This window comes from Podarcis raffonei, chromosome 2 (assembly GCF_027172205.1).
Source record: "Podarcis raffonei isolate rPodRaf1 chromosome 2, rPodRaf1.pri, whole genome shotgun sequence".
Classification (NCBI taxonomy): domain Eukaryota; kingdom Metazoa; phylum Chordata; class Lepidosauria; order Squamata; family Lacertidae; genus Podarcis; species Podarcis raffonei.
The window spans coordinates 21,342,713-21,352,269 of record NC_070603.1 but is presented as its reverse complement, the minus strand read 5'-3'; the positions used below and the strand labels follow the sequence as shown (position 1 = coordinate 21,352,269).

The window sequence follows — 9,557 nt, the reverse complement described above, 5'->3', positions numbered from 1 at the left end:
ATCCAGTGTTCAGGGATGATGGGAACTGTAGTCCAAAAAAACCACACAACTGGAAACCCTGGTGTAGGGTAATAGGAGATGTAGTCCAGGAACACACTAGGTTTCCCACTAGAGCCTGGCCTATGTGATTAGGACAGATGGATCTTCCTTGTGGACCTTAAAACAAAAAGCAGAATTCAGCACTTACTTGTGCTCAGCCTACCTTGCCCATTTTCCCTTACCCTGCAGGTCTTGGTCGAGACTCTACTATGTTGTGTTGCTATGCGCTGCTCTTCAGTATCCTCTGGATTGTGGTCTGGTTCTTGCGCGACCGGCAGACATTGAGCTCCTACAAGGACAAGCATGTCTTCATCACAGGCTGCGACACGGGTTTCGGGAACATGCTGGCCAAGCGCCTGGACAAGAAGGGCTTTCAGGTGCTGGCAGGTTGCCTAACCCAGAAGGGGGCTGATAACCTGCAGCGGTCCAGCTCGCCAAACCTGCGCACCATCCTGCTGGACGTCACCAACTCCGAGAGCATCTCTAAAGCCGTGCAGTGGGTGAAAGGTGAAGTGGGAGAAAAAGGTGAGTCTCTCGCCCCGGTAGAGATCCGGGGGGTGGGGGGGCAGTGGGGTGAGTCAGGTCTGAGTGTGTGTTGTGCTTCTACAGAAAACACGGAGGAGAAAAGTCAAAAGTTCTGGACGCTGAAGTCAACTTTCTAAAACTGCAGCTTTCAACCAATGCAGTTCTAGCTGGGACAAGAAAAGCTCTTGAAAAGAGCAGGGATTTGACTGCATTACTCAAAAATCACAGGGCTGCTTACCTGGCTGTACACCAATGTGCTTAAGGATTAAGATAGCAGCACAACTGCTAGTAACAGCACAAATTGCTGCTTTGCTGCTGTTGCTGAACTTAAGCCGCTGCCTTATGCCTGACCATTGATCCAGATAGCCCAATACTGTCAACAATGGCTGGCAGTGGCTTTTCATTGTTTCAGACAGGAGTATTTCCCCAGTCTCCTAGAGACTGAAACTAGATCATTCTGCATGCACGACATGTGCTCATTAATGCTCGAGTTGCAGCTTCTTATTACTAGCTTTAATTTACAGTGTGGTGTATATTGTGATCCCAACTTAGGTCACAATTATACCCATTTTACAGGTAGGGAAGTGAGATAGAATAATGTATACTGTCATACCTTGGAAGTCAAATGGAATCTGTACCAAAAATCTGTTCGACTTCCAAAACATTTGAAAACCAAAGCGCGGCTTCTGAGCTGCGAAAGCCTCATCGGACATTCGGCTTCCAAAAATTGTTCGGAAACCAGAAGAGTCAATTCTGGGTTTCGATCTTTCGGGAGCCAAGGCATTCCAGATCCAAGGTACGACTGTACTCTTAAAACCAGATCTCTAAGCTTTGGCTGTTGGTAACTCAGCATTTTATCCCCTATAGTAAACCTTTGCTTACGAAACTTCTCAGGCTTAATCTTTGGTATCATTCATTAAAAAGGGGTAGTAAGGCTGAATAAGACCTCCACCTGAAATTGTGTGAGAGACACTGGCAAGCACAGTACACCGTACTAGGTCATTTGAGACAACAGTCTGACTCATTATAAGGCAACTTCAGGTAGCATCTTTTTTTCCCCACAGCAAAAAACACAGGATGCTATAAAGCCAAGGTGTGATCTGTCTCTTTCCCCCCTCCCCAATAATTCTCCCTCTCCAGGGCTCTTTGGCCTGGTGAACAACGCAGGTGTGGCCAACCCCATTGGCCCCACAGAATGGATGAGCGTGGAGGATTACCGCAAGGTCATGTCTGTCAACACCTTTGGGGTCATCGAGGTCTCTCTGGCCTTCCTACCTTTGCTCAAACGGGCACGTGGCCGAGTGGTCAACACCTCCAGCGTCTTGGGTCGCCTCTCAGCCAATGGCGGTGGCTACTGTGTTTCCAAATACACTGTTGAGGCCTTCTCCGACAGCCTCAGGTAGGAGAACAGGTAGGGCTTTGCTTGTGCTCACCCCATAGCCACTGTCAAGTTTCCCACATCCAGTTTCCCACATCCGATTCTCATGGTCCTTTGCTCCCTTATATTCTCTTCCATCCCTTTTCCTCCTGTTTATCTCATTTTCTCACATTCTCTCTCTCTCTCTTTTATATTTATATCTCACTTTTCCTCCAGGGAGCTCAAGCTCATGTACAGTAGTACCTCGGGTTAAGTACTTAATTCGTTCCGGAGGTCCGTACTTAACCTGAAGCACCACTTTAGCTAATGGGGCCTCCAGCTGCTGCCGCGCCGCCGGAGCATGCTTTCTGTTCTCATCCTGAAGCAAAGTTCTTAACCTGAAGCACTATTTCTGGGTTGGTGGAGTCTGTAACCTGAAGTGTATGTAACCTGAAGAGTATGTAACCCGAGGTACCACTGTAAATGATTCTCCTGTGTTCCCATTTTATCCTTGCCACAACACTGCGAGGTTGGTTAGGCTGAGAGCCCAAGGTTACCCAATAACCTTCAGGGCTGAGGGAGGGGAATTTGAACCTTGGCTTCCCAGGTCCCCTTGCCTGACACCCTAACAACTATGTGACACTGATTCTACATTGCCCTCCACAGTAAGCCTACTTTATTCCAGTAGACATCCTCTCGCAGGGCTGGCCCACTCATGAGGCAACGTGAGGCAATCGCTTCAGGTGGCAGAGCAGAGTCCAGGGAGCATGCAGCTAATCTGTACTGCTGCTTGCCACCTTCTCCATGCCCTTGCCTCCCGCCACCACAGCACAGTGGCGGGGGGTGGGGGGTTTGGGGGTGCAGCAGCACAGGTATGGCAGGGGAGGAAACAGCAGAGGAGAGTGGGCCTGGATCTCAGCAGAGGAAGTGGCCATAGGGATTGTTGCCTCAAGCAACAACATGTCCTGGGCTAGCCGGCCCCCTCTTCAGATTTCAGCAGTGCCCTGTGCCTGGCCAAAAAATTGGCACCCGCACCACTTGCCTTCTGTTCTGCTCAATTCTGTGGCACCCTATACACCTGGAAGTTCGCAGACATAGCCGGAATACTGCAGTTGACTTGCCGATCAGAAGGTTGGAGGTTCGATCCCCTTGACGGGGTGAGCTCCCGTTGCTCTGTCCCAGCTCCTGCCAACCTAGCAGATCGAAAGCACACCAGTGCAAGCAGATAAATAGGTACTGATGCAACGGGAAGGTAAACGGCGTTTCCTTGCGCTCTGGCTTCCGTCACTGTGTCCCATTGTGCCAGAGGCGGTTTAGTCATGCTGGCCACATGACCTGGAGAGCTGTCTGTGGACAAACGCTGGCTCCCTTGGCCTGAAAGCAAGATAAGCGCTGCAACCCCATAGTTGCCTTTGACTGGACTTAACCATCCAGGGGTCCTTTACCTTTACCTTTTTACTGCAGTTGGAAGCAGTGTTCAGGTGGAAATAGGCAAAGAAAGAAAAAGGTCCAGGAAAATCCGGATATGTGGCAACCTATGTCGGCAGTGTCAAAACAAAAACCGTTTTTAAAAAATAAAAAAACACCTCAACAACTTTTGACAATTCCTTCAGCCTCAAGCTCCTTTTATAGCTGCATTTTGCCAGCAGCTAGACTGACAGAGGGGAGAAACACCTTAGATCAACTGCTCCTCCTGCTGGTGGGAAAGGAGTAGTATTTGCCTTTGGAAGGATAATGCCCAGTTCTGAAGCATTGTAGCTCATTCTGAGCCATGGCGTTAGCGTCACATCTGAACACAGTCAGTGTCCAACATCTAGAAAGGATGGGTTGTAGCCAACTAAGTGTTACTCAGAGTAGACCCCTTGAAATTAATGGGCTTAAATTAGTTGTTTTCAACAGGTCTACTATGAGCGTGACTAATGCTGGATGCAAGCCCATGGATTTCACACTTCTGCAATTGGGAAATGCATCAGTCCATTTGGTGCCTGTCCCTCAGCATAAATTCCAGACCTCCACACTTAGAAACTAGATGCTGAGACAAAGCCCAATCTCAAGCTATGCCTTTTCAGATCTCGGCCTACACACTCTGCAGCTTCAACCTAGGGGAAGCCAATTCAGTCTCTTCCCATCCTGCAGTTCAGCGAGTCTCAGCATGGCACTTCCATCCAAACAAGTGGAAGTGATCTTCTGTTCTGGTTGCCAATTAATTAGTGTATCAGTTCTCTGCATCACCACCCTGGGCTAAACCAGAACCTAACAGGAGAGCACGAGTGAAATCACATAACAGGTGGCAGTATACAGTATACATTAAATCAGATTTTTTTTTAAAGCGGATCTTTAGATATGGAAGGGTGCAAGAGACTTCTTCATCGCCTTTTCCATCTTGTGTTCCCATACCACAGCTGCTACAATTGCCAGGAAGGAGAAGGTTCACTGATAATGGCTTTTACCCAGGTTTTCATCCAGGTTCTAGCAGTGCAATCACGCTAGGGCTCCGAATTATTTTAAGCTGCGACATAAAGTAATATAGGAAAAAGGAATTGTTTTGATGACAAAAGTCAAGTGTGGCATCACAGAGGGGCAGATTTCCTACAACAGGAAGCTGCTTGGGTGTTGCGCTTCCCTCTTTGTGCTGGCCGAACATTGGAGTTGCCAAGTTTTTTTTTGCTGGCGGCAATCCTGTACTTTTAGCCACTGCACAATAATAGGTTCAGCAGCTGCATTTCCCCCATAATGGAAATAAAGAGCTCTAAGCTTATTTTATGCAAAAAGTAAAGGTAGAAGCCCAGCCAGTAAAAAAAGGTGGAAGACATATGTACACACACACATGTTCACGATCACTTGATATAGGCTGTGTTTACCTTTACAGTTGCAATCAAATTTATTCAACCCCTCTCCATTGCAAATCAGGTTTATTGTCAGAATTGACAGACTTTCAGCTGTTTGCAATGAGCAAATCAAACAAAAAGCAATGGAAATAGCTCTACACAAAGGATGCTTCAAGCAGTTCCCCCAAATTCAGCTGAAATTGCAACATACTGGCGTCTCCAGTCTCGCTATTATTCAACCCCTTCATGGCAAGCTCATGGAGTGTGTTCCTAATCCTTGCAATGGTGAGTATGGAATATGAAACTCCTCTTTTTTTCTCTTTTTTAGGAGGGATATGTACCATTTTGGGATAAAGGTCTCTATTGTGGAGCCGGGCTTCTTCAAGACGGCTGTGACCAACCTTGAATCAATAGAAGCCTCCTTAAGGCTACTCTGGGACCGATTGAGCCCCGAGACTCGGCAGAGCTATGGTGAAGACTTCTTTCCAAACTGTGAGTACCAGTGCAGCCACTGACTGCTGGAGGGAAAACAAGGTTAGATCTTGTTCCTGAAATACAGGGCCATTAGCTGTACAAAAGAACAGAACAGGCACAGAGCAGCAAGAACTTAATTCAAGCCCTAGCACAAGAATGACTAACCTAAGTTTCCAGACCCAAAATGATCAAGGGTCTGGAAACTAAGCCTTATGAGGAACGCTTGAAGGAGCTGGGTATGCTTAGCCTGGAAAAGAGGAGACAGAGGAGAGATATAATGGCCATCTTCAAATGCCTTAAGAGCTGTCACATGGAAGAGGGAGAATGCTTGGAGGTTTTTAAGCAGATGCTGGATGGCCATCTGTCATGGATGGTTTAGCTGAGATTCTTGCATTGCAGATGACCCTTGGGTCCCTTCCAATTCTAAGATTCTATGATTCTAACCTGTGGCCCTCCTGATGCTGCTGAACTACACCTCCCATAGACCCAGACTATCAGCCATGCCGGCCAGGACTAATGGAGGATGGAGTCCAACAACACATGGAAGGCCAATTTTCCTATCCATACTATTTCTCCCCTACACCTCATTAAAAGTAAAGGTAAAGGGACCCCTGACCATTAGGTGCAGTCATGGCCGACTCTGGGGTTGCAGCGCTCATCTCGCTTTGTTGGCCGAGGGAGCCGGCGTACAGCTTCCGGGTCATGTGGCCAGCATGACTAAGCCACTTCTGGCAAACCAGAGCAGCACATGGAAACGCCGTTTATCTTCCCGCCGGAGCGGTACCTATTTATCTACTTGCACTTTGTGCTTTCCAACTGCTAGGTTGGCAGGAGCTGGGACCGAGCAATGGGAGCTCACCCCGTCACGGGGATTCGAACCGCCGACCTTCTGATCGGCAAGTCCTAGGCTCTATGGTTTAACCCACAGCGCCACCCACGTCCCTATACACCCCATTACTTGCAGCAAATTCCAACCCTGTTTCAGCTTCTTCTTTTTAACCATCACTTTTATCTTTCATCTGTCAGCTCCCAAGCAGCACAATCCTGCAATGGTTTCTCCATGGTTCAAGTATGTGCTTTAGTTCCTTGGTAGAGGCTCCCAACACGAGCTAGCACTGGATCCCTTAACCCACACTACAACTTGCTAGGACTGCTGGTGCTTGCAGAGTTCCCTCCCTCCAGCCTTCCTTTGGTGGTAATGTCTTGGCATGCACAACTTCTCATATGAGGTGGGTGGGAAGGAAGAGATATACTCTGTAAGCTCAAGCTAATCTTTCACCTTCTAAGACTGGAGCTGGGCAGCGCGGCTCAGGCATGAAGACATCTGCCAGTTTCATAATGAGGCTTATAAAAGGATCAAATCCTTGGTGTACACTTATTTAGAGGCATGGGATTAGGGGAAAATCAACTGCTACAGAAGAGAGGTGACTGCATTTTTTATTTCCTCACTACGTTCATATAACACCTCCCCCCACTCACCCACAACTAAGGAGCTGAAGGTTCTTCCATCTCCATGTTATCCTCACAACAACCCCATGAAGTAGTTACAGAAAGGTAGCCGTGTTGGTCTGCCATAGTCAAAACAAAAAAATTTTTTCCTTCCAGTAGCACCTTAAAGACCAACTAAGTTAGTTCTTGGTATGAGCTTTCGTGTGCATGCACACTTCTTCAGATACACTGTATCTGAAGAAGTGTATCTGAAGAAGTGTGCATGCTGAAGAAGTGTGCATGAAGATAGTGTATCTGAAGAAGTGTGCATGCACACGAAAGCTCATACCAAGAACTAACTTAGTTGGTCTTTAAGGTGCTACCCATGAAGTAGGTTAGGCCAAGAGACAGTGACTGGTCACCCAGTGAGCTTCCTGGCAGAGTGTGGTTTCGAACTCTGGTCTCCCAGGTCACAGCCCAACACTTTTAACCGTTACACCACACTGTGCCTCTGTTCACAATTTTAAGTTCAGATAAGAAGAGGTCATGTCCCCTGGGCAAAACCAACACGTGGTGCAATCCGAGATACGTGTTTCGTAATGCACGCAGAGCCAGTTACTAGTTCATCTGAGTTTAACAATGTTCCGAAAGCCATCAAAGTACTCTGGAGCCATAGGGTTACAAACACTCCAAAAAAAAAGGATTGTGCAGATGTGACTTCCAACATAGATGCAAATTTTACAAAATGCCAAGCATGTGCACAAAAATTCTGATTTCGATCTGAAGTACTAGGTCCAAGACCAGGAAAACCAGGAACCAGGTGTGAGGAGGAGGAAGAGGGTAGATAGTAATTAGGATGGATGCACTGGGCAGGCAAAGATAGGCAGGCAGTTCGTAAAATGGTCCCTCTTTTTGTTTTTGATGACTGCAATTATACTTGCCTCTCTACAGACCTGAAAGTCCAGAAGTTCATCATGAACATCATCTGCGACCCAGACCTCAGCAAAGTGACCAACTGCATGGAGCATGCCCTTCAGGCCAAATACCCCCGCACCCGCTATAGCGCTGGCTGGGATGCCAAGTTTGTGTGGCTGCCAGTCTCTTATCTACCTGCCTTCATGGTGGACATTGTTTTGGCTACCATCCTACCCAAGCCAGCCCATCGGGCCCGCTAGACTCCCCGAACCTCACAGCTCACCTCTCTCCAGGACCAAGCCTGTGGACCAGCTGTCAATCAGACAGACCACATTCCTTCGCAAGAACTATGAAGAAATAAAAGTGTCATTGTCAGTAGGAAAAAAAGCTGTTTGCCCAGCCTGCTTGCTCCTCTTCCGCAGATCAAAGGGTGTTGTGGAAACTTTCAACAGTACTCCAAAAAAGCATGATTATTGTAGATCATGGTGTTTCTAAGCCAGGCACCAACCATATAGAAGGGAACAATAATCCAGACTGGGAGCACGATTAGGGAGAAACCACACTTGCAGCTTTCATTGTGAGCTGGTCAACCAGTGCAAAATTAGAAGCAGAGGATATTGCAGCAGCTGAACTGTCTAGGGAAGTGGTTTTTTAAAGGTTTCTAAAGCAACGTTTTGCAAGAGATGCTCCCGACAGTTTGGCATTGAATCCTCGAAGGTTGAGGATCAAGAGCACGCTATACAGGGCAGTTGCTGAGGGTGGTGGGCTTTTACATCAGTCCGCGAAATTCATGGCACTTTCACGAGTCAACACATTACAGGGCAATAGTTGCAGAGTACGGAAGCTGATTCAGGGAAGCTCAAACTCTTCTTTCTCTTCCACCCCCACCCCAAACTTCCAAAGGACCTCAGGAATTAACCAGACTATATAGCTTGAAAGTTAGCTGTTTCAGCCACGTGAGACCCCAGGTGGCAACCGGGGGGGGGGGCAGGGCTGTTTAAATGCATGCGGGTAGTTGAAATCGCCCACAAGAAATGCAGCCTTTGATATAGAAAAGGCTCCCCTCCTCATCTTAAGATGGCCAGGATCTACTTGGAAAGGGGATAGATAAATTTAGTTGGCTAACACGCATAAAAAGACGACTGTACCCCAGTTGAATATGCGCAACTGAGAGGGACTGGTCCTGTGCAGAGGCAGAGCGTATCACCACTGGGTTAAATGCAAGCTTGCTATTGACATATGCAGAATTAGGGAGTTGGAATTTTCAGCCAAGCTGAAACCCTTCATCTCTCCACTGCAGAAGTAGAGTATGGGTCTTTCCCCCCAAAGGTGCGAAGACATCCCAGTTGCAAGGTGCTGAGCGAGCAGGACCAGTGAAGCACAGAATGAGGGGAAAGCAACAAGACCTGTACTGTACTGCTTTCTTTTGTCTTATTTGGGGCCTCAATCAATGGCACAGTTAGCCCCAAAGCGTAGGTTTTTAGATGGACATCACTACTGAAGAATGCATGCACTCATTCGTAATTTTGGAGAGGCAGGATACCCAAAGACATAAAAAGCATGAATAATCCTACCATAAACACGTAACTGTGCTTTGCGTAAGAAGGCATGGTTATTCATCACATGAGAATACTGAAATAGCTGGTGGCTAGGGGATTATTATTATTATTTGCAAAGAAGAAGAGCTCATGTGTTCTCCAGAATAGCCATAGTTCCTGTTCCTGTGACCTCAACCCAGGGAGATTTCAGCTACACAGAAGTTCCTCCTAGCAGGCTGCAAATTACTTATTCATCACACCAGACAGAACTCAGCCCAAGTTCTGTCTGCTTTTGTAGGCTACGTTAAAGGTCAGTATGGCAATATATTGACACAGTTGAGATAATACAAGGGTAAGGAAACTGCAGCTGCACTGTGAATTAGAAAAATCCCTGCCACACCCTCAAAAGGTTCTGGACAGAACAAAAGTGATCCACTGTCAAGAACCAAAGGC

At 47.3% G+C, this 9,557-nt stretch overlaps 1 protein-coding gene across 1 annotated transcript; it reads left to right on the top strand.

Annotated features, from left to right (window-relative positions):
* Positions 1–248: 248 nt before the first annotated feature.
* Positions 249–7,917, top strand: RDH5 (retinol dehydrogenase 5). Its single transcript, XM_053375216.1, has 4 exons — positions 249–564; positions 1,705–1,963; positions 5,078–5,241; positions 7,603–7,917. Exons 1-4 carry the CDS (start codon positions 249–251, stop codon positions 7,824–7,826), a joined length of 963 nt encoding a protein of 320 aa, XP_053231191.1. The 3' UTR covers positions 7,827–7,917.
* The last annotated feature ends 1,640 nt before the right edge of the window (positions 7,918–9,557 follow it).